Source organism: Cajanus cajan, chromosome 1, assembly GCF_000230855.2.
Source record: "Cajanus cajan strain Asha chromosome 1, NIPB_CcT2T_4, whole genome shotgun sequence".
NCBI lineage: Eukaryota > Viridiplantae > Streptophyta > Magnoliopsida > Fabales > Fabaceae > Cajanus > Cajanus cajan.
The window spans coordinates 89,594,355-89,620,732 of NC_138517.1; the positions used below are offsets into that span (position 1 = coordinate 89,594,355).

General features: G+C 32.4%; 1 protein-coding gene and 2 long non-coding RNA genes across 4 annotated transcripts; 2 read left to right on the top strand and 1 right to left on the bottom strand.

Annotated features, from left to right (window-relative positions):
* Positions 1-6,089: 6,089 nt before the first annotated feature.
* On the bottom strand, positions 6,090-8,708 carry LOC114916174 (uncharacterized). 2 transcript variants are annotated; one of them, XR_014431794.1, is made up of 3 exons: positions 8,614-8,708; positions 8,143-8,238; positions 6,090-7,696 (listed from the first exon to the last, which is right to left on the bottom strand). It is a non-coding gene; the product is annotated as an uncharacterized LOC114916174 (long non-coding RNA). The 2 variants fall into 2 exon arrangements; XR_003804515.2 differs by having other exon boundaries at positions 8,094-8,238.
* A 665-nt stretch (positions 8,709-9,373) lies between these two features.
* Positions 9,374-16,323, top strand: LOC109804419 (putative cinnamyl alcohol dehydrogenase 1). The gene is made up of 7 exons (XM_020366241.3): positions 9,374-9,424; positions 9,507-9,602; positions 14,386-14,499; positions 14,579-14,809; positions 15,212-15,497; positions 15,628-15,778; positions 15,888-16,323. The coding sequence occupies exons 2-7, from the start codon at positions 9,514-9,516 to the stop codon at positions 16,082-16,084; spliced, it is 1,068 nt and encodes a 355-aa protein (XP_020221830.1). The 5' UTR covers positions 9,374-9,424; positions 9,507-9,513; the 3' UTR covers positions 16,085-16,323.
* A 7,141-nt stretch (positions 16,324-23,464) lies between these two features.
* Positions 23,465-24,575, top strand: LOC145954554 (uncharacterized). Its single transcript, XR_014431802.1, has 2 exons — positions 23,465-24,036; positions 24,146-24,575. It is a non-coding gene; the product is annotated as an uncharacterized LOC145954554 (long non-coding RNA).
* The last annotated feature ends 1,803 nt before the right edge of the window (positions 24,576-26,378 follow it).

The window sequence follows — 26,378 nt, forward strand, 5'->3', positions numbered from 1 at the left end:
GGGTTTTAGATAGTTTGTACCTACAAAAGGGATTCCGATGCCAAAGTCAACAAGTAATTGGAGTTATTGAGTGTTATGTAGGCATGGCAACGGGGCGAGGCGGTGGCGAGTTTTATGTTCCCCGCCCCCGTCCCTGCAAATTTAAACCGCCCCCGGTTCGGGTTTCCCCGCCCCGCCCCCGTCCTCGCTCCTATATTTTTTTTTCTTTTAAATAAATATGAACAATTTAAAAAAAAAAATAATATAAATTTTTACATATAAATATTTCTAATTTTGGTTTATATATATATAAAAATAATTTTTTAATTATATTATTAAGCGGGGCAGGGGCGGGGGCGGGTATGGGGGCAGGGGCAGGGTGGGTATTAACATTCCCGTCCCCGTCCCGCCCCCGATTTTATCAATCGGGAAAAACCTAAACCCGAACCCGAACCCGATAAACACGGGTTTTTCCCGTCCAAATCGGGGCGATTTCGGGCGGGTACCCACGGGGGCGGGTTAAATTGTCATACCTAGTGTTATGTATATGTTACGTACCTCCTAATAAATATAAAGTCCATATATAAATAGATAAGATAAAATTACCATTATGGATTCAGATAATTAAGTAAATTCAAGACCTTTTACTATTATGGAATGGTCGGAGGTTATTATTTTACCACATTAATATTAGGTTAAATCAAGTCAATTATCTTATTTGAGTATTCCTTGACTATGTCCCTTGATTGACTAATGTGAGACTAAGAAATGTCAAGTGTTCAAAATCTATCTAGTACTATATATCCTTTTTCTCTATTACAGACAAAATATGATAAGGTCATCCAACAAGTGAATATTAATTTAGATCAACTTTATCTTAATATTTTGGACAACAACCTTATTAGTCCAATATAATAAAATGATTTATTCAAATACAAAAAGGTGAGCTAACGAAAAAAGATTGGTAAAGATCTACTTGATGTCTCACCTACCTCTCTAGCTGTATTATATAAGACCAATCACTATGCTTCAGTTTCTCACACAATCTCAAAGCAAACGCATACCATTTTCATACTTTGGGATTTCTCTTCATTCTATTTCAATCAATACATTTAGCGTTATGGCCTCAAGCAAATCATTCATCACAACTTTCCTTCTTGCTCTTACCTTGTCAAGCATGAGCATGAGCCTTGCAACTCGCCATCTTATGGGAATAACCGTACCGAGTGCTCCCAGTTTTCCTAAACTAACAGTGCCACCTTTGCCATCAGTCCCAATACTTCCTGAAGTAACATTGCCACCTTTGTCAGTCCCAACTCTTCCTAAGGTAACATTGCCACCTTTGCCATCAGTCCCAACTCTTCCTAAAAAAACATTGCCACCTCTGTCACTCCCCAAAGTCCCGTCCGTCCATTTCCTCTGAATCAATTGCTATTCTTCCTAAATCAATAATGTTGGATAAGCAACTATATATCCTTGGAGTTTGCCTTTCCCTTTCAAGCTACATTTCGTGTTGTTTGATCCATATATTATGCACTCGTTGTGGAGTAGTATTTATTTTAATCTCTCATTTTCCTTTGTTGTATGCATTGGATTATTGTTTTTCTTCCCCCTTGTTACTTCATGTACTTGGACACCTGTTGCTACAAGATACAAGCTATTGTAAACCATTATGCTACCTTGAATAAATATATAAGTTGCTTTCCTAATTAAGTTGTTAATTAAACTTCATTAGTTAAATTGATATGGTATGCTTAGAAAACTTTTGATAATTTTCTTAACCAGAGTATTTAATATAGTATTTAATTATGTTATCTTCTTTCTATTTAAAGCCTTAACTTCTTTTGAGGAGAGGTTAATGTTAATTCGTTAAATGAAATTTAATATTTCAAGAGATTAATTCTTATTTTTTGGATATGGATATTCTAATTTATAAAAAAGAATTAAGTTTTTATACTATTCTACTTAACACAAATTATCTTATGTGATGTGTGGTGTTTGTGAGTTGAGATAATAGATTACAAAATTTTAATTAAATTTTTTTAAATTATGTGTCACCACATTAATATTTTTAAGATTTTAGTCATTGATGAGACAACAGTCACGTGATATTGAAATAATTACTTTATGTTATTGCATTTCGATGACATAAATATTAAACAAACTTAATTATAGTTTTGTCTCCATTATAATTTATGTAAACATTTTGATTTTTTGATTTATCATTTTATATAAATCTATTCACTCAAATTTTAAATTATTAGAATTAAGTGTTTCCATAAATTTCTTTTTTATACAAAACTCTTTAATCTTTATTTTTTTTACCCAAACAAATTAGAAATTTAGGACAGCTTTGAGATACTAAATGATTTAAAAAATTGAGAAGCTAAAATTTTGATCAAAACTAAAAGATGGAGGTTAAGATTTTGAGGGAGAAAATTTGAAAATTTAAACTTTGTATGAAATATAATATATTTGATCCGTGAATTTGAGAAAAAAAAAAAAGAGTTTAATCTAATTTAATAATTCGATGATGTCTTGATTGAAAATGAGAGTCTTTGATAAAAGGAATTAATGGAGAAACTTGATCATAGTAATTAAAAAAGTTGAAGGAATAAATTATAATAATTAACAATTGAAGGATTAAATTAAATGGTATAAGACAACTAACATACTGAATTTTCAACCGATCTAGTTATAGTGTGGTCCTCCACGTAAATCCCATATTGAATAGTGGCTTTTATTGCGTTCAGTTTTAACGTTATTGATTGTGGGCTTAGGGCGTATTTGTTTTAGCTTTTAGACGTAAAAATTCACGTTTATGGGAAGCGAAAAATTATAGCTTCCACGTAAATTACTTTGTAAACATGGGAGAGAATGAAAAATTAGTTTCTAGATCTAAACCAACCACGCACTTATTTGTTAGGACGGGTAAACGGACCAGCCTCACTTGTTTAAGTTCTGATTTATAAAATTTGTACGTTTAATAAAGTAGATAAATTTGTTCTATAAAATAAACGGTTCAAAAATTTTTTTGGCTCGCGCCTATTCAAAATTACTCATCTCCTCTACCTGCTGTGCAAATTGTGCATCATTGTTATATCATGACCCCAATTATTTCTAGGCGTCCATATCTAATCTTCATATCGTAGAATCCTTCATCTGCAACATATCCACCAATTCTTAGGTCTTTTAATTTGCATTAGGATGCAACTCTTATCAAAAGGATTAAAATATAACACACATACTATGACTATTATAATTCAATTTGTATTCACTTTATTATTGGATTTGCTAATTTATTTAAGTCTTGATTCTTTACGAAGTTAAGTTTTTTTTGTAAGAATCTGACATGTTATTATACTTAGTATAACATAACTATACAAAAATAATGAATTTTTATTGATTCTAAAGGTGAAATTTGTAGAGTTTTTTACTCAAATAATACTATTTTTAAAAAAAATTTACCCAAATAACAACCGTACAAATTTATTTTTCCAACTAGCATCATTTATTGTTCACGTTCAGAACGGACCATTCTAATTTCAGAACGAGTCGTTCTAGATTAAAAAATAACACATGACGAATGGATCAGAACGGGCCGTTCCGGATTCAAAATTAAAACATAAAAAGTGAAACCAGAATGTGCCGTTCTGGATCCGGAACGAGCCGTTCTGGCCTATAAATAATTTTTTTTCCCAATTTTCATTTATCAAATACTAAAACTCAGAAACTAATATCAAATAATTAAATTTATTAAATATTAACATTATAAATATAACTAAATAAATTTATTAAAATTCAATACAACAATAAAGATCAATGGTGGCGGAAACTGATTATGTTGTTCTCTAATGTCCATCTCAGTTTTAATCCTATTGGACTTTGGCCGACCCTTGAAAGTTCTCTTGAGTTCTGGATTTGGCCACAAAGTTGGACCAGTATAAGTAGGCTAATAATCTTCATGTCGGAGCTCTCCAAATTTCATTTAACCTTATTGTAAATCTCCCAGTGGGTCATGCGAGCAAGGGATATGAACTTTCTGGAACTTGTCGCAATCATACCACATTTCATTTAGTCTTACTGTAAATCTCCCAGCAGTTCAAACTTATCTCGGATGTTGTGTTTCTTCCAACTTTGTGGCCAAATCCAGAACTCAAGAGAACTTTCAGGAGTCGGCCAAAGTCCAGCAGGATTAGAACAGATGGACATTAGAGAACAACATAATCGTTTAAAAAATTGTTCTTATATACACACCCCTGGTCACACTAAGAAGACATATCCAAATATTGGTCATGAATTCAGTTTCCGCCACCATTGATCTTTATTGTTGTAATGAATTTTAATAAATTTATTTAGTTATATTTATAATGTTAATATTCAATAAATTTAATCACTTGATGGTAGTCTCTGAGTTTTGGTATTTGATAAGTGAAAATCGGGAAAAAAAATTATTTATATGCTAGAATGACCCATTCCGGATTCAGAATGGCCCGTTCTAGTTCCACTTTTTATGTGCTAATTTTGAATCCGGAACGGCCCGTTCTGATCCATTTGTCACATGTTATTTTTTAATTTGGAACGGCCCGTTCTGAAATCAGAACGGCCCGTTCTGAAATCAGAACGGCCCGTTCTGAACGTGAATAGTAAATGGTGCTAGTTGGGAAATAAATTTGCACAGTTACTATTTAGGTAATTTTTTTTGAAATAGTATTATTTGAGTAAAAAATTCAAAATTTGTAACACTAATTCATTTATATGAAAATAATAAAATTCACCAGATTATCTAATTCAAAAGAGAAATAAATGTAATGAAAATTAAATAAATTATATCACACTAACAACTAGAAAATAATATGAAATTATATTTTTTAATTTTTTGATTTTTTTATACTTATTTTTGTATGAATTTTATTATGTTTATGACGCTTTTTCATTTGAATTTTAGTTGTTTTCAATCATTTTTTTTATATAAGTGGATCTAGTGAAATAAGTTTCATGTCTGGTGTAAAAAAATTTTCCAAGTCTTGAATCAATATATTTTTTTTTAAATCATGTCTCAAAATTAAAAATTATCATTGTTTGTGTTGGGATACAAATAATATTTCACATTGATAGAATAACAAAAGAAATAACAGTTTATAAAATACAAACATACTCTAGTGATTGGGAGGTCTTTTAGATGATAACCAAAAATAAATACTAACAAATAAAAATTTTATAACCCTTATAAAATATTCCTTAAGATAAATACCAACAAATAACCCCAATAATTTCATAGGATTAAATTAACATAAATTTATGAAATAAAAGATCAAAATAAATATTTTAAAAGATAAAAACCAAAGTGAATATTAAAAGTAAGATAAAAGACCAAAAATATAATTTCTTATTTTTTTATAAGTATTCTAATAATTTTTTTTATAATAGTACCAAACTATTTTAATAATATATATTTTTATGTTGGTTTTTCGAATAACATTATATCATTCTAAATTATTTTAATGATAAACTATATATCTTAATATTTTAAATGTTTAAAATAATAATAAATATTAATATCACTATACTAAATCATAAATGATAAAATCATTAAAATTAACCTACTAGTGAGAGATTGGAGTATATAATAATATGCATAAAGTCCTAATTTTATCGTTGTTGGTATTGTAATTTTTATTCATAAAAAATTATAAATAATAATTTTATTGTTAATTATTGTTAATATTCATTTATAATAAATATTTATAATTTTGTATAAATACGAATATTTACATTAAAAGATAAGGATGACAAGATGTATTTCATTGATGGATCAACTTGTTTAGCCCTTTTTTTTTTTGCGATGCTTGGGGTTTTTGACTACTAACTTGTTTTATGCATTAGAATTATTATTTTTTCTTCTAAAATTACCTTTTTGTTGGAAAATTATAGTCTGGAACATATTTTCAATTGTTGATTGTAATGACTTACCATAGTCATTACACTATGAAATCATTACTAGCAATAAAAATTAATCTATTAGAATTATAAAAGTTTAACTAACAGATATATGGACGTATATATAATATGAACATAAAAGTGCAATTGTTGTACTGATATAAATCATATGCATGTATATATAATAATTCCAAAGGTAAACTATATAACTTAGTACCAAATAAGCACATTTAGACACGTTACATAAAGTAGTATTGACATCAACAAAAGGATCCCTCCACCAGACAACAACCACTCCTCTAGCCTAGCCCTAATTTGTTCTCATACAACTTATGACTATCACAATCCAAATCACATTGAAACAAAAGGGTAAGCTTGAGTTCTAAAACATGTAAACATAGAAAAAAATTTTCTATATCATCCAACATCATACCAAAAACGTTTATGAAAGCTAAACACCCTAAAGCTAACATATATCTCATCCAAACCATGTCCAACAAGACATCTAACAATGCATATGAACACACCAAACATACGTCATATGCATACACCTCAAATGCATTGTTATGCATTCATCTATAGATATCTCCTAACAACATGAACAGTCTAAGTGATTCTACCCTACTAAACGAACCCAATCATTTTCGCACCCAAAGCATTGACTCGATCAAAGTAAATTGGGATAATAATCCCTCCTCTGGTTTCTCAAGTTTTGTCACTTATACTAGGAAAGTCCAATTTCACCATTAGGAATAGTACAATTGGGTATAGGTTTATCATGATCTTGACATGAATTATCAAGTCTCATAAAATTTATCCATTAATTATCCTTAATGGGCCACACAACCTTTTCAAGTACTTGGTTAATGGTTATAACCCTCGATCTCCTACCTTACTCAATCACTAACTAAAGATATAGAGACTCAACACACCTTAAAGCCCACTCCAAGAGACACGTCTATTCAAGGAGGGTTTTCCAACAATGGTCTACTTGAGCAACACTCTAAGATTTCCTTATATGGGATCTTTAGATTTCATAAACTGTTTCCTCTCCTCAAGTCCTAAGTTAGTCAACAGGTTTTAATGTCATACCGCATTCTTAGCATCCACACCTCATGCATACATCAACTATATACATTACATCCAGTTAATGCATATAAAGATCAACAATACCACACACACACACACACACATACATATACACATGCGCCCGTGCACACACAAAACATACATATTCTCATCATCTGACGTCATACAACCATCTACAAATGTCATATCTAATCAACATATATAGAACAACTATCATACACCATTCAACATGTAATAAAACTTAAAAATCTACTTGTTCATTAGATTGTACTACAAAACACCAGTCTTCCATTGAGCATCTCACGCTCGACACAACATACCTCACACTTGGTGCCATCAAGGTAGGGAACTCTCTACCTCGTCCATGCTTAGCATCACTCGACCCTCACTCGACATGAATGAGATAGGGAACCCTTGGGACCTCTCACTTAACATGGAAAAACCTATGTTTGACCTTGTATCAGGCAAAAAGCCTCTACCTTACTCACATCCGACATCAATTCAGTGGTGCTTAGCATATCTAAGGAAAGAGTCTCTGCCTTGGTCACGCTTGGTGCCACCCAACTAGGGTCCTATGCCACAAAGTAATAGACCTTCTAGTGTTCTCATGCCCAATGTCATTCAAATCACACTCGATGTCGTTCCAACCTGAGACAAGTCTCTCTTCTCACGCTCAGTGCCACCAATCCTGCATTTGATGTGATTAAGACAGAGACCCTTGGTTAGAATCATGCCCAGCACCACGAAGGCTTACATGACATAAAAAATCTACAAATGAAGACATAGGAAATACCAACATGAATATGTAAATATCATCAATCCACTTGAAACACAGGAAATACTAACATGTAAGGCACTAAATAACATATATGCATCATCCATAACCCATTTTGCACCATACATCCAACATGCAATCACCAAGTCGATCAATTCAACAATTTCATCTTAAACATGCTTTATAAGAAATAAATCTCCACCCCAATCATTCAATCCAAATCACACAAGCTCAACAACATTTTCATGTGACATCAATCAACATTCAAATCATCAATTCAATAAGAACCAAAGTTCTTAGCTTCCCTTACCTTTACTTTGAGCAACTAGAATCGAAGGAGAGAAAGGAAAAGAAAGAACCTCTTCGAGCCTGGAGAAGATGAGCCCCACACCAAAGATTCTCAACTTCAACTTCAAATCACACCCACCATGGACACACCTGCCTTTAAGAAGGATCTAACAGAAGAAAAAGGAAAAAGTTTTAGGGGGTCAGACTCTATCCCTCTAAAACCTCTCTCAAGGTTTGGAGAACAATAAATTATGAAGTTCTGCTCAAAATAGAAATCTTACATATCTTTTTCCCTCAAGATTAGTTGAACCTCTAGTTAAAGATCCTCACAATTCGCATGATTCAACTTAGGTACAATGTTACATTGATGAAAATTCTAAATTATGAATTTAATTTCTGAAATATATTCCAAAATTTGATTTATCAAAACTTGCTATCCAAATGTTGGAATGAGTAGGTTACTGGCAAAACATTTTAACAGCTTTACAAGTCTCAACAATTGTGGCAAATTTCATAAAATGTTTTAAAAAAAGAGCGCATACTCATCGTTTGGCTCTTCAATTGCTTGACCCCTCAAGTGAGCTAAAGACTTTGTTGTGTTCAAGGACCTCGTAATCTCCTTGGTTGAGATCACAAAAAGGACGATTGGCACATGTATTGTGATATATGTTACTGACATTATTATTATATATATATATATATATATATATATATATATATATATATATATATATATATATATATATATATAAAGAGTTAATCACTTATATACTGTCGGTGTAAAGTTTTTTTACACTGGCAGTGTATAGGTGATTAACTCATATATATATATATATATAGATATATATATATATATATATATATATATGAGTTAATCACCTATACACTATCAGTATAAATTTTTTTTACACCGGTAACCAATTATATCTCTTAATTGTGTTATGTCACTGTAAACATATTTACTTTTATCAGTGACATGACACAATTAAGAGATATAATTGGTTTTCAGTGTAAAAACACTTTACATTGACAATGTATAGGTAATTAACTCTCTCTATATATATATATATATATATATATATTTCAACCATAACAGTTATCGCACCCGTTTACCTTATTTCTTAAAAAAAATATAGAAAAAACCTGTCATGGCGGTATTTAACATCTAATTAAAAATAGTAATAGTTAGTGACATCATGGATGAGCACTTAGAAATTAATTTTGTTTGACAAAGGAAATGGAAGAGTTGACAAGGAACGTCTTATCTTGACTATTAAAATTTTGTTTTCACTTGTGTGGCTGCTAATTAAATCACAATATAGGTTTCGTGGATTCATACACATCACATCATAGGTTTGCCTTTGCTAAACTTTCTTTCGTTTCCTTGGGTTAGTTTCATTAAAAGTAAACTGATATGTAGCTATTTGCATTGTAGAAAAACTATGAGTTCCCAAGGTGTCGCTGAAGATTGCGTAGGATGGGCTGCAAGAGATGAATCCGGAGTTCTATCACCTCACAAATTCAGCCGCAGGTTCAGTGATTGTTTTCTATAAATGATCATTTAATTATTTCATGGCTTCTACATGAAAACGAAACAACCCCTTTTTGGGATAAAATTGAGTTACTGGTGTTAGGCAACTGGCATTAAAAGAGAGAATAAAAGGATAGAAGAGAGAAATAAACAATACTAAGAGTATTTGTTTTTGGTGTGTCTTAAACCTTACAAGGTGCCTCTATATATATAGCATAAGGAAGAGGCAAGCATTACAAACTAAGTGATGTGGGACTTAATAAGTAAGTTAAACTAAACAATGTGGGACTACTTCAATTTTAGAACTTAGACTACACACTTAACAATTCTCCCACTTGGAGTCTGAGTTCTAGTTAGCTTCCTTGTAAGCATCGAGTTCATATGCTCCTTCGCCTAGTGCAGCTTTCTTTATCTTCAATTATCCCTGAAGACCAGCTGAGGTAATGCAGAGCCTCAGTTTGTCAGTTGTAACAGTCTTAGTTAGCATATCTGCTGGATTTTCTGATCCTGAAATCTTCAGCAGAGATAATTCTTCATCATTTATCAATTCTCTAATGAAATGATATCTTAATTGAATGTGCTTGCATCTAGAATGGAAGACAGGATTCTTCGCAAGACATATAGCACTCTGACTGTCACTGAACAATGGAGCGTTCTTTTGTTCTCTCCCTAATTCACTGAGAAAGTTCTTTAGCCAGATCATCTCCTTGGCTGCTTCTGAGATAGCTATGTACTCAGCTTCGGTAGTTGAGAGAGCAACTCTATTCTGAAGCTTAGACTTCCAACTCACTGCAGTTCTCCCCAAGGTGAAAATGTAACCAGTGGTGCTTTTTCTAGTGTCCAAATCTCCTCCCAAATCTGCATCAGAGAACCCTTGTAAAGTGAAATTACCTCTTTTGAAGAGCAAATTTATTCCTGAAGTACCCTTCAGATATCTTAATATCCACTTTACACCTTCCCAATGCTTCTTCCCGGGATTCGATAGGAATCGACTGACAACTCCAACAGCATGTGCTATGTCAGGTCTGGTGCACACCATGGCATACATTAAGCTCCCAACTGCTGATGCATATGGTACTCTTGACATGTGGTCCTTTTCTTCAACTGTCTCTGGAGATTGCTTCTTTGAGAGCTTCATGTGAGTTCCCAAAGGGGTGTTCCTGATTTTGGCATCTCCAACATTAAATCTGTCAAGAAGCTTTTCTATGTATTTCTCTTGAGACAACTTCAAGACTCCTTCTAGTCTGTTTCTAGAAATCTTCATGCCAAGAATTTGTTTAGCTGGACCAAGATCCTTCATCTCGAAGTGGTCTGTCAATTGCTGCTTTAGCCTGTTAATTTCTGTCATATTTGGCCCTGCAATTAGCATGTCATCAACATATAGAGCAAGGATAATATAACTGTTAACATATTTCTTAACATAACAGCAATGATCCATGTCACATCTGCTAAATCCTGAGTTTTGCATAAACTCATTAAATTTTTTGTACCACTGCCTTGGTGCTTGTTTCAAGCCATACAAGCTTTTATGAAGCTTGCATACAAGATTTTCCTTGCCTGAAACTTTAAAACCTTCTGGCTGAGTCATATAAATATCTTCATCTAAATCTCCATGCAAGAATGCAGTTTTAACATCTAACTGCTCCAAATGAAGATTCTCTGCAGCAACAATGCTCAGTATGACTCTGATGGTAGTCATTTTTACAACTGGAGAGAAAATTTCTGTGAAGTCAATTCCTGGTTTCTGCTGAAATCCTTTGACCACAAGTCTCGCCTTGTATCTTTTTCTGCCATCAGATTCTTCCTTCAGCCTGTAAACCCACTTGTTTTGTAGAGCCATCTTTCCTTCTGGCAATTCAGTTAACGACCAAGTACCATTCTTTTGAAGAGATGTCATCTCATCCTTCATTGCTAACTCCCACTTGACAGAATCATTCCCCTGTATAGCCTCATCGAAGTATTCTGGCTCACCAGCATCAGTCAACAATAAATAGTGCAATGAAGGAGAATACCTTTCTGGTGCAACTGAAACTCTGCAGGATCTTCTCAAAGGAGGAGATGCTGGTTCTGATTCAACCTCTATATTTGTACTCTGGCTTCTGTTGGTTATGTCGCTTTCTGAAATTTCTTCAAGTTCTACTTTCTCAGAAGGCTCTGGCAACTTGTTTGTATCAATAGATTCTGCAGAAAATCTATCCTTATAAAATAGATTCTCATTAAAAGTGACATTCCTGCTTCTGATGATTTTCTTGTTTTGGTCATCCCAAAATCTGTAGCCATACATGTCAGAACCATAACCAATAAAATAACACTTTTTGGCCTTGGGATCCAATTTGTCTCTACTATCAGAGTCTATCAAAACATATGACACGCAGCCAAATACTCTTAAATGTGAAAGATTTACCTCCTTCCCAGACCATACCTCTTCAGGCAATTGATAACCCAAAGGAACTGATGGTCCTCTATTTATGAGATATGCTGCTGTGTTGATTGCATCTGCCCAAAACACCTTAGGCAAGCCCGATTGGATCCGCATGCACCTAGCCCTCTCGTTCAATGTTCTATTCATTCTTTCTGCAACACCGTTTTGTTCTGGTGTTCCTGGTATTGTCTTGATCATTCTGATCCCATGTTCTGAACAGAAGTTCTTGAATTCGTGGCTATTATACTCTCCACCATTGTCAGATTTCAGACTTTTCAACTTTAAACCTGTCTGATTTTCAACTTCTGTTTTCCATCTTTTAAACACAGAAAACACGTCAGATTTATTTTTGAGAAAATAAACCCATACCTTTCTCGTAGCATCATCGATAAAGGTGACATAATAGCATGAGCCTCCAAGAGATTTCACTGGAGCTGGCCCCCAAACATCTGTATGCACCAATTCAAGCCTTTCTGTTTTCAGTGTCTTTCCTTGCCTTGAGAAACTAATTTTTCTCTGTTTTCCCAAGATACAGTGTTCACAAGTGCCGACATCTACGTGCTTTAGTTTTGATAACTTACCCTTTGTCGCCATTAGCTTCATTCCTTTCTCACTCATGTGCCCAAGTCTTTGGTGCCACAAGAATGAATTATTGGCAGCCTCAGTAACTGCTATCATGTTCTCATCTGCAACCATGTAAAGTGACCCTCGCTTCTTTCCACGAGCGACAATGAGATTGCCTTTCTTGACTTTCCATGCTCCATCTCCAAAAGTGGTTTCGTGCCCTTCATCATCCAGCTGCCCTACAGATATTAAATTTCCTTTTAAGGCAGGGATATGTCTGACATTTTTCAGTGTCCAATGGCTCCCACTTGAGGTCCTGATGGCAATATCTCCTTTTCCAACAATATTCAGAGGTTTGCCATCTGCAAGGTAAACCTTTCCAAACCTTCCAGAAACATAGTTAGTCAACAATTCATTAGAAGGAGTGGTGTGGAATGACGCACCTGAGTCCATAATCCATGACTCAATAGGACTATCTAGGCTGCAGATTAATGCATCGTCTATCTCGTCAGTTGCTGCATTTGCTGATTCATCATCGTCACGTTTCTTGTGATTCTTGTTTTTCTTCGGAGCTTTGCATTGATTGGTAAAGTGACCTCTCTTGTCACAATTCCAACAAACAATGTCATTCCGGAATTTTGGTTGACCTTTAGCTCTTGACTTTGATCTTCCTCGGCTGTTGTAACCTTTTTGAGTGGTTCTTCCTCTACTTTCAGTATTTAATGCTGAACTGGAAGTAGAACTGGAAGGTTCCTCGGAATCTCTCCTGCGAACATCTTCGCTCAAGATCAGGTCGCGAATGTCGTTGAGCTTCAACTTGTTATCCCTTGCAGAACTGCTGACTGCAGTAACAGTTGCAGCCCAACTTTCCGGTAATGATGACAATAGTATCAATGCCTTCACCTCATCTTCAAATTTGATTTGTACTGACTCTAACATAGCAAGAATAGTGTTAAAATCATTAATATGATTAATCACAAGGTTACCTTCTCCCATCTTAAGGTTGAACAACCGACGCATTATGTGTACTTTGTTGGCTGCAGATGGTTTCTCATACATGTCTGATAGTGTCTTCATCAGACTTGCAGTTGTCTTTTCATTGACGATGTTGAACGCGACATTCTTGGCCAATGTCAGCCTGATCACGCCAAGAGCCTGTCGATCTAGCAAGTTCCACTCTTCCTGTTTCATATCGTCTGGCTTCTCCCCTATTAAGGGTTGATATAACTTCTTTTGATACAGATAATCCTCTATCTGCATCTTCCAGAAGCCGAAGTCTTTACCATCAAACTTCTCTATCTTCACCTTCCCTTCTTCTAATGACATTGCTCTGCTGCTGAGAAAAGCTCTTGCTCTCTAAACTGAGACTCTCTCCTCTTAAACTGAGGAATTCTGAGAAAAGCTCTCACTCTCTAAACTGAAGATTATTCTTTTCTGTTGTGGAAGATCAGATAAAACTGCAACCACAGAGCATACTAAGAATACTCTCCCGAACCTAGAGCTTTGATACCAGTTGTTAGGCAACTGGCATTAAAAGAGAGAATAAAAGGATAGAAGAGAGAAATAAACAATACTAAGAGTATTTGTTTTTGGTGTGTCTTAAACCTTACAAGGTGCCTCTATATATATAGCATAAGGAAGAGGCAAGCATTACAAACTAAGTGATGTGGGACTTAATAAGTAAGTTAAACTAAACAATGTGGGACTACTTCAATTTTAGAACTTAGACTACACACTTAACAACTGGCCTCTTTTTTAAATAAATTTCTTGACAATATGATAGTGATGATTGCTCAGGGCTCTTGGAAATGAAGATCTTCATATTAAAATTACACACTGTGGTGTTTGTTATGCTGATGTAGTTTGGACAAGGAATTTACATCGCGACTCAATGTACCCCGTTGTGCCTGGGTATGTGGCCTTATTTTTCTGTTTGGATGAGAAATTGAGAACCCTATATACTTGAGCTAATAATCTATCTTTGGTTCAGTCATGAGATTGCTGGGATTGTCACAAAGGTTGGCTCCAATGTCCACAGTTTCAATGTTGGTGACCATGTTGGAGTGGGGACTTATGTTAGCTCATGTAGGGATTGTGAGTATTGTAATGACAGGCTAGAAGTTCATTGTACCAAAGGATCAGTTTACACTTTTAACGGTGTTGATTTTGATGGTACAATTACAAAAGGAGGATACTCGAGTTACATAGTAGTCCATGAGAGGTAAACTTAATACATGGCCATACTATTATGAGTTTTATGAGGTCTTCTCTTCCTTCATTTTATCATAAGCTCTAAAAGTACTTTTGAGTTCATATCAAGAATCTGGTTGGATAAACTTTTCCCTAAGCACTTCTAAGAGAAAAAAATAGGAAGAAAAATTGAAATAATTTTTCCTGTATACTAAAACTAGCTTATAAACAAGTTAAAAATAAGATTTTATAAAGCTTTTCAAACTAGCTTAATTATAAGCTAATTTCAGTTTATGGAAAAATTTATTTTTATTTTTTCTTTCTTATCTTTTCTTTACTAGAAGTGATTATGAAGAAATTTATCTAAATATGTCCTAAAAAAAGTTACTAGTTATAACTCCGGTTCATAGCATATTTAATCATGCATCTGCAGGTATTGCTTCATGATCCCAAAAAGCTATCCATTGGCTTCAGCAGCTCCTTTGCTTTGTGCCGGAATTACTGTTTATTCACCGATGGTGCGCCACAAGATGAATCAACCTGGTAAATCTCTAGGAGTGATTGGTCTTGGTGGCCTCGGTCATATGGCAGTGAAATTTGGAAAGGCATTTGGTTTGAGTGTAACAGTTTTCAGCACTAGCATATCCAAGGAAGAGGAGGCACTGAGCCTGCTTGGTGCAGACAAATTTGTTGTTTCATCTAACCAAGAAGAAATGACGGTAAGTATAACATGAAGCATCTAATCTAATGCTACTACGTAAGATTTTCTTCAGACCATGAACAGAACACTGATATTCAGAGAATCATCATGCTTCCTTGTTGTCAAAATTAATGGTGATTCCCGTACAGGCGTTGGCTAAATCATTGGACTTTATAATTGACACAGCATCTGGTGATCACCCGTTTGATCCTTATTTGTCACTTTTGAAGACATATGGTGTTTTTGTCCTAGTTGGTGTCCCTAGTGAAGTCAAATTCAGCCCTGTAAGTCTTGTTATAGGTATGTTGCTTTTGAAGCATAGAAGGTTTGTTAAAATTATCAGTTTTAATTCGTGTAATTCTATTCATTGAAGCAGTGGAACTGTAAATATGAATTTTCTGTTTGACAGGATCGAAGACTGTTGCGGGAAGCATTACAGGTGGTACAAAAGATATACAAGAGATGATTGACTTCTGTGCTGCCAATGGAATTTACCCAAATATAGAGCTCATTCCAATAGAGTACGCCAATGAAGCTCTCGAGAGGCTCATAAATAAGGATGTCAAATATCGGTTTGTAATAGACATTGAGAACTCCCTAAAATAATACTAGAGAAAAATGGACATGATTGGACTACACCTTGTTCGATAAATAATGATGCTCTCCTTGGTATGCGAGTATCAGTTAGTTCCACACATTTAAGCCTATATGTTGCTGATAGTTAAGTAGTTTTGGTTTTTGTCAACAGTTATCTCATACTAGTATCTCTAAGTGTTGTATAAATACCAACCTTTTGTATCAGAATCATTTTAATCAATGTCTCAATTCTCTGTTCTCTGACGTCAGTATATATGCCTCTATTTCACAGTTTCTTACACTTCTTTCTCTTGCCTTTGTTAATAATATTTTTGTTTCAATTCTGTTGCTTCACATTATGAGATTCAATCTCCTTCTGCACTTGGCATAATCGTTTAGGCAATGCACATACACATTCCAGTGATGTCATTACAGTGTTGGCTGTGTAACATTTTATATCCTAATAAATTATTATTGGATTTTTTTCGTGATTGTTGCATGGGAAAAGCACATTGAATGCATGCATCTGTTTGATCCATCATTGAATGCAAGCATCTGCTTCCACTAATTTGGAACGTAAAGAAAATACATGTTCAACTTCAACGGCATGTTTCTAAACGAGCTAAGAAACTGAAAGTGAAGGTATGACTGGTGTTCTTGTTTTGACTTATTGTTGAAACTACACATAAAGACTTTTGGAGCTGTTTTGCCACGGACTTTGCTGGGGTTGGTTAGTTAGGGGTAGTTCTGGTTGCGTAGCTGGTGGGTTGAGTAGTATGTTTTGATTTCCTTTGTTTTCTGTTGAGTTTTGAGTTTTTTATTTTAAACACTTCACTCTAGTAAAAATATTTTTAAGCTAGAACCAGCTCATGGTGCTTCAACCTGCAGATTCTATGTCTTTTTTCAACAAACTTGTCAGAGAAGAGTAAAATTGGATCTTTCAATGGTTCAGACTTAGATTCAAATGCTCGTGATTTGTTGACATCTTGTATTTGTTGAGTGCAGTACATCATGGTTCTTTTATGCCATGTTCAAACTTGAATGTCAATAAAAGGGAGATTGTAATTATTTTAATTCTATAAAACCTGGTTATTAGATTGTTGATAGCTTTTATCCCAATCAACCTTGTAAATGTATTCAGGTGATAATGCCTCAATTGGGCTTAAGCTATATGTCAACATGGGTAACGAGTGGAATAAGAAGTGTGTGGTACTCTGATTCTTTTCTTTTTGTTTTTGAACAATCCATATTTTATTGAAAATATCTGGTAGTTGGTAACCTTACTTTATTGCAATTTAATGATTATGGTGCATTTAGTTATATTTGCGTTGCTATTACAAAATAACTGCTGCTTGTGTGAACTCTAAGTTTGCAACTTGTGTTTTACGTACTTGAATTCAAATTATCTATTTACCCTCTTATGATTTGTATGTATGTGTGTTGCACAGGTGGAAGAAATAAAATTAAAGCCTGTGATTGCATTTGATTGTGGTAAGTTCTGTTTTGGCATTTTTTTCATTCAGGTGGAATTGTGCTAAAGACCAAATTTATAAATGGAACTTCAGCTAATGACTTGATGTTTATATGAATTGCTTCTTTTGATTTGTTAAAAGCATAAATGAAGTTGAACTGATAAATGATTGATGGTTATATAACCATAGGTTTACACATAGGTCAATGGTGAATGACAATATTTGTGTTATCATTACAATTGCTTTACACATAGGCGCGATCCTCTACATCTATTATAATTGTTTTATAAGTGAAAGGGCCTTTAAAAGTAGTTGTTATCATTACAATTGCTTAAACAATAATAAAACTAGTTGTAGATTTTATTTTTTTGAAGATTTCTGTGAACAATTAAACTTTTATCTATCAAAGAATATGTATTTCAGAGTTCACTTTATTTACGATCAAAAAAAGAAGATTTCTGTGAATAATTGTATGACAGATGCAAGGACATTAATAATGCTAGATTAGTGTTTAAATTCTACTTTATTTACGATTTAAAATAAATAAGAATTAAGTGTTAAAATTGACTAAATTAATTAGTTGGTATATATATAAAGAAAAATTTTAAGATAATAAAAAAAGAAAAAAAATGTGATCACTGATGTAATGAGAAAGAAATATATGAGAAAAAAATGTGGTAAAATGAGAAATGGAAGATAACTAGATAGATATCTTTATGTCTTGTGTTTTCCATGGACTCCCTATTAAAAGTACCTTATACATTAGCAATTCCCTTAATATGTTTCAATCACATAGATAAAAAGTATAACCCCTAGCTAATGTTATTTTCTTACATTATAGTTAATGTATCAATCTTTTATAGCAATCACATAGATATAAGAAAAATAAAAAAAAAATTATAATCCCTTATGTAGGAAAACTTTAACTGTAAAGTAAAGTACTTGAACTAATGTTTTTTGTCAAATTATTGTTAGTCATTTTCCAACATGTGTTTTTGTTAAAATTTCCATTTTATCTAGAAGATTATGGTAAAACTTGAGACGCATGCCAAGTTAAATTGATTAGTATGAAACTATTAGTTTTGACAATTTTCACCATAAATATATACATACTTATATTTTTCCGAAGCCTTCAAAAATGAGTTAGAGTTCAAGAAGCACGAAGTAATTAAAAGAGTGTTAGAGGTTCTCTTCCGAATTAATTTTATAACTCTAAGAAAGATTAAAGTTGTGGATTTTGTTGTCTTGGAATTATTTGCTGAATTATTTGCTGTAAAGTAACAATTATTTGCTGAATTAAAATCAAAGAATTAATATGTTGTCTTCAAATTTTTGTTGAAATAATATTTTTTATTTTTTTTAGGAGAAATATAAGGAGCGTCTAATTGAAGTCAAGCAACAAGCTACACAGGATGACATAGAGGGCTCTACTTCTACTTGTATTAGTGATAATGAAGTTTATTTGCAGGTGGTTAAAAAGAATACGAAGGGAAACTTGTATGGGCTTGCTGGATTGACCGATGATTTCATTCGCTCAACACTTCCACAATCTTCTATGTCACAGTCATCACCAGTCACTGCAGGGGTGATAGAAGAAATGCAAAATAGGATAACTAAATTAAATGCTGAGCTTGCTGCAAAGGAAGCAAAGGAAAAAACATTGGAAGAACATATACGAAAACATGATGAGCAGATGCAGTATATACTACGCAATCTCAACATTGACCCTTTAAGGCCAACCCCTCCTCCACCGAGTACTACCCCAGATGATCCTGACCATGGTGTTGATGATGCTCTTGATGAGATAGCAGAAGACCCGTAATTAAGCTTCTTTATTTTACTTGTTTCAGGATATTTTATTGTATTTTCACTATTACTTTGTTGAAGTTTAAACGTTTTATGTTATTATTGTGTTTTTAGCATACCATATTGACATACTTATATTTTATTTAGTTTTCACTATAATATAAATTTACATCGATGAGATTATGTCTTTTAGTATGTTCTAGTTTATTATTATAAATTATGTAATAAATATATTGTTAATTTGATATTCGTTAACAGGTATAAATTTATAATTTAAAAAGAATTTAAAAATACTGGTTAGCATTAGCGATTGAAATAGCTACCAAGATGAACTGTGGCTATTTCAAGTGTTTAGCGACCGAAATAGCGACAAAAAAAAAATTTGTAGCTAATTCAAGGTTTTAGCGACCGAAATAGTGACTGAAATAATTCGTAGCTATTTCAAGATTTAGCGACCGAAATAGCGACCAAAAGAATGCGTAGCTAATTCAAGGTTTTAGCGACCGAAATAATCCGTAGCTATTTCACGATTTAGCGACCGAAATAGCGACCAAATTTAGTCGTAGCTATTTCAGGTTTTAGCGACTGATTTAGCGACCGATTTTAAAAATCTTTTTTTAAATAAATAAAAAAATTTAGCGACGGAATTTGCAACCAAAAAATTCGGTCGCAAAATTGGTCTCGAGAAGTTAGGAGACCAAAATTTTAGCGACGGATTTTTAATGTATAGCGACTAATTTTTCGGTTGCTAGCTTGCGACGGAAAAATTTTGGTTGCTATTTAAAATAGCAACCAGGGTTTTAGCGAAGGATTTTTTCGGTCTCTATTTCGGTCGTTGAATGTAATAGCGATTGAATTTACCTAAATAGCGACCAACGATTTTGGTGATCGCTAAAACTTGATTTTTTTGTAGTGATATTTAACATAGATATTTATGTTTTCTTTTTTGAAAACATTAATATCTATGTTAAATGTGACCATCAATATCATTAATGTAAGTTATTTAATTGTTTGTTAAATTATTACCTATAGAATTTAAGAATAATAATAAATGTATTACTTTTGGATATAATTTTACTAAAATAATTCACTATTTTAATAAATGCATTACTTTTAATTGTGGTAGTTGAATAATATATGAAGGTGCAAATTAAGGGGGAAAAAATGAGCAAAGAATATCATTTATTTTAAAACTTGTTTTAAATGTTAAAAATACTGCTATATTGGGACCAATGAGAAGTATAACTAAGTATATTAAATTTGGTTACATTTAACATCTAGTAAGTTTAAATTTAACTTTTAATTATCAGTTTTGAAACACTTTATAAATTATATCTTCCAATTTATTTTAGACTAACGTTTTTTAGGGCTAACTCTTTTTAGGGGAGGGAACAACGATAATAACTTCATATAATAGATTTACAATTTTGATATCAAATTTAATATCATGAAAATATTTCTTATAATTTTATTTCATAATTAATTTATAATAAAATCTTATTATGAATGTGTTTATAATCTCTTTATTGACTAGAAAATAGTTTATTGAATTTTCTCCCTGTTTGGACTAATATTTTTTAAGGAAAAAATTGTTTTAATGTTAATAACTTTATATAATAAGATACAAGAGAATATATATATATATATATATATATATATATATATATAATAATAATTATATATATATATATATATATGATGTATGTAAAATAAATTTTTAACTTAACGGTTAAATTTTTTTTTAAAATATTATTCTTGAATGATATAATAACTTGGATTATTTGTTCCCTCTCCTAAACGCTATTGAGATGGTAAAAGATGTTTACAAAAATTACGAAAATAATCTATTATATGGTGGTGAAATGGACATTATTGGATGATTGACGGTCAAAACCTCAAATGGTAATAATACTTGCTTGTCTAAAATGTGACTGTGAAAGGTTATTGACCGTAAAGGGTGTCCTTTGACACATGAGATGAACTCAAATTAGATGAAGCAACTCAACTCTTGGGTTTTTCTCCTTTTTCACAATTCTTCCAAGATAAAAATAAAACTAGTAAAATTATTATAAACGATCAATATATACTTATATCCTTTTTCTCACCTACCACTCTAGCTGTATTATATAAGACCAATCACTGTGCTTCAGTTTCTCACAATCTCAAAGCAAACACATACCATTTTCATATACTTTGGGATTTGTCTGCATTCTATTGCAATCAATACATTTAGCGTTATGGCCTCAAGCAAATCATTCATCACAACTTTCCTTCTTGCTCTTACCTTGTCAAGCATGAGCATGAGCCTTGCAACTCGCCCTCTTATGAAAACAATAACCACACCGAGTTTTGGAAGCATTCCCAGTTTGTCTAAACCAACATTCCCACCTTTGCCATCAGTCACAATATTTCCTAAAAAAACATTGCCACCTCTGTCACTCCCCAAAGTCCCGTCCTACCATTTCCCGTCCCCACCACCTCCAGCTGTCACTGTCTGAATCAATTGCTAATTTGCTACTCTTCCTAAATCAATAATGTTGGATAATTAAGCAACTATCCTTGGAGTTTGCCTTTCCCTTTCAAGCTACATTTCGTGTTGTTTGATCCATATATTAGACATGGGAAGATTATATTATGCACTAGTTGTGGAGTAGTATTTATTTTAATCTTTCATTTTCCTTTGTTGTATGCATTCGATTATTGTTTTTCTTCCCTCTTCTTACTTCATGTACTTGGACACCTGTTGCTACAAGATACAAGCCATTATAAATCATTATGCTACCTTGAATAAATATATACGTTGCTTTCCTAATTAAGTTGTTAATTAAACTCCATTAGTTAAATTCATATGGTATGCTTAGAATACTTTTGATAAATTCCTTAACCTGAGTATTTAGTATAGTTGTTGGGATACAAACAAGTCCCACATCAATAAAATAAAAGAAAAAATAACAACTTATAAAGCACACACATACTTTAATGTTAGAGTGACCTTTTAGATGATGACCAGAAACAAAATCAATAATCCTCATAAAATATCTCTTTAGACAAATACTATAAAATAACTACATCAATGATATTCATGTTATTTTCTTTTTCTATTTAAAGCCTTAATTTCTTTGGAGAAGAGATTAACGTTAATTCGTTAAATGAAATTTAATATTTGGAGAGATTAATTCTTACTTTTTGGATATGGATATTCTGATTTATAAAAAAATAAAAATTAAGTTTTTATACTATTCTACTTAACACAATTAAATTATCATATGTGATGTGTGGTGTTTGTGATTTGAGATAATAGATACCAAAATTTTAATTTAATTTTTTTAAATTATGTGTCACCACATTAATATTTTTAAGATTTTACGTCATTGATGAGACAACAGTTACGTGATATTGAAATAATTACTTTATGTTATTGCATTTGGATGACATAAATATTAAACAAACTTAATTATAGTTTTGTCTCCATGTAAAATTTTGATTTTTTGATTTATCATTTTATATAAATCTATTCTCTCAATTTTTAAATTATTAGAATTAAGTGTTTCCATAAATTTCTTTTTATAAAAAACTCTTTAATCTTTATTTTTTTTGCCCAAACAAATTAGAAATTTAGGACAACTTTGAGATACTAAATGATTTAAAAAATTGAGAAGCTAAAATTTTGATCAAAGCTAAAAGATGGAGGTTAAGATTTTGAAGGAGAAAATTTGAAAATTTAAACTTTGTATGAAATATAATATTTTGATTCGTGAATTTGAGAAAAAAAAAGTTTAATCTAAGTTAATAATGTCTTGATTGAAAATGAGAGTCTTTGATAAAAGGAATTAATGAACAAACTTGATCATAGTAATTAAAAAAATTGAAGGAATAAGGGCATTTCCAATGGAAGCAACTCATTTAAGTTGCTTCATACATTGAAAAATGAAAAAAAAAATGGTTCTTAGTATGTCATGTCAGTATTAAGTAACTCAAACACAAATTAATTCCAATGATAAGAAACTTTAAGAAATTCAACTTTTAAATTTTTTTTTCTAATCATTTATGAACCAATTTTAATTTTTTATTAAAAAAGATAATTGCACTACAATAAAAGAAAATAAATTACGAGAAAAAAATACACAATAAGTAGATATTAAAAATAAAATAAAATAATAATAAATACATAGACATTATACGAAATTAATTTTCATCATTATTATTTTCGAAATATTTCCAAATATGTTCAATAAAATTTGCTTGAAATTTGGTAAGGAACGATTGTTTAAGGAAGCAACTCTCTCACTTCTTTGAACAATTCATGTTGCCATGTTAAAGTCCTCTAATGACAAGAAATCGGGACTTGAGTTGCTTCATTGGACAAGCAACTCTCGTTGGAGTTGCTCTAAAATAAATGGTATAAGACAATTAATATAGTGAATTTTCAACCGATCTAGTTAGAGTGTGGTCCTCCACGTAAGTCAGTAGTGGCTTTTATTGCGCTCACTTTTAACGTAATTGATTGTCGGCTTATTTGTTAGGGTGGGTATACCGATTAGCCTCACTTGTTTAAGGTGTGATTTATAAAATTTGTATTTTTATTAAAGTAGATTAATTATTTGTTCTTAAAATAAACGATTCAAAATTTTTTTGGCTCGCGTCTATTCAAAATGAACGAATTGATCTGCAAGCTCAAATTCAGCCCTGCAAGTCTTGTTATAGGTATGTTGCTTTTGAAGCATAGAAGGTTTGTTGAAATGATCAGTTTTGATTCGTGTAATTCTATTCAGTGAAGCAGTGGAACTGTAAATATGAATTTTCTGTTTGACAGGATTGAAGACTGTTGCGGGAAGCGTTACAGGTGGTACAAAAGATATACAAGAGATGATTGACTTCTGTGGTGCCAATGGGATTTACCCATAGAGCTCATTCCAATGGAGTATGCCAATGAAGCTCTCGAGAGGCTCATAAAGAGGGATGTCCAATATCGGTTTGTAATAGACATTGAGAACTCCCTAGTAATACTAGAGAAAATTGGACATGATTGGACTACACCTTGTTCAATAAATAATGATGCTCACCTTGGTATGCGAGTATTAGTTAGTTCCACACATTTAAGCCTATGTCGCTGTTAGTTAAGTAGTTATGGTTTTTGTCAACAGTTATCTCATACTAGTATCTCTAAGTGCTGTACATAAATACCAACCTTTTGTATCAGAATCATTTTAATCAATGTCTCAATTTTCTGTTCTCTGACGTCAGTATATATGCCTCTATTTAACAGTTTCTTACACTTCTTTCTCTTGCCTTTGTTAATAATATTTTTGTTTCAATTCTGTTGCTTCACATTATGTGATTCAATCTCCTTCTGCACTGGGCATAATCGTTTACGCAATGCACATACACATTCCAGTGATGTCATTATACAGTGTTGGCTGTGTAACATTTTATATCCTAATAAATTATTATTGGATTTTTCTCGTGATTGTTGCATGGGAAAAGCACATTGAATGCATGCATCTGTTTGATCCGTCATTGGATGCAAGCATCTGCTTCCACTAATTTGGAACGTAAAGAAAATACATGTTCAACTTACAACTAGAACATATGCATGTCTCTCGAGGGCACCATCACCATGTTCGGTAAGATTGGATGTGCCATCCCCTTCCTACCACTGGGAAACTTATGTATATATAAGTCCACTCCTTCTGGAGCAGAAATTACACCAAATTGTGCATAACTGTGTGTCACAGTTAACCACCATATTGTTCGATGAATGATACCCGTGCTAAATGTACAAATTACGAGGAAACGTCCATGGAAAAAGCAAAATAAAAATGTGTGATCTTAATGGACAGGTAAGATGGATCGTTGCTTGGCAGTGCTTAGTTCTAGGTAAGGAAGTGAGTGGTGTTTGGAAACAAGATTAAGAAAAATTTCTGATCAGAGGCTCTCAATGAGCAAATCCAACATGATGTCAACAATACTATACATCGACTATCCATGATAATCTAAATCGCCATTTCATTCACAAAAATAGAAATTTCACCCAAATGCAGCACCAGAAAATCAAGAATCTATGTACACAAATTCAACTTAATTTGTAAATCATATTCCATAGCACCAAATTCTTGTTAGGGTTATTTTATGGTATTTGTTTGAGGAGATATTTTATGGTGTTTGTTTTTTTTTTTTATAAAGGTTATTAGTTGTCACCAAATCTGATACTACTATTGGAGTTATTTTATGGTATTTGTCTGAAGGGATATTTTATGAGTTTTTTTTATAAGGTTATTATACAAACATACTCCACAATAATGAGATATTGTCTACCCAAAAAGTCTCTTTATTATTGAAGTATATTTATACTATATAAGTTGTCATTTCTTATTTATCGATGTGGGACTTATTTGTATCCTAACAATTCTACATCAATAAAAGTCATTCTGATATGAACATCAAACAACGACAAGTGAAACCCAAGTTCAAAATCTAGAAGTCTTAAAGGTTATATTGCTTGTGACTGGATAGTGGTGTAATTGTTAGAGTTGGACTAACGGATCTAGCTTCCGGTGCTTATTAAAGGATTTCAAGAGCTCACACTCAAACAACCAAATCTTCCACGGAAACAACTGGTTTAAACACTACAACAAAATTTAGGATTACTGATAATTATTTAATGGCAATAAATTAATTATCTCTATTTTATTATTTAATAAAAATATTAATGATTATTATATAATTGTCACTAAAAATATATTTACATCACATCAAAATTTATTATTAGTAACAATTATTTGTTAGAAAAAACTTAAGTTCCACATCGACCAGAAATAAAATAATTAAAGAGTATATAAGTGAATGATAACTCTTTATAACGTTAAGTTAGGCCTATAACTTATTATTCTAAATTGGTATTTAGGAGATAAGATAATTAAAAAAATTAAAAAATATATACTTAGAAGATAACCTTCATCTTCTAAGTCTCACATCAATTAGAAATAAAGTAACTAAAGAGTATTGTACTCATCTTACAAGTCCTACATCGACTAGAAATACGATAA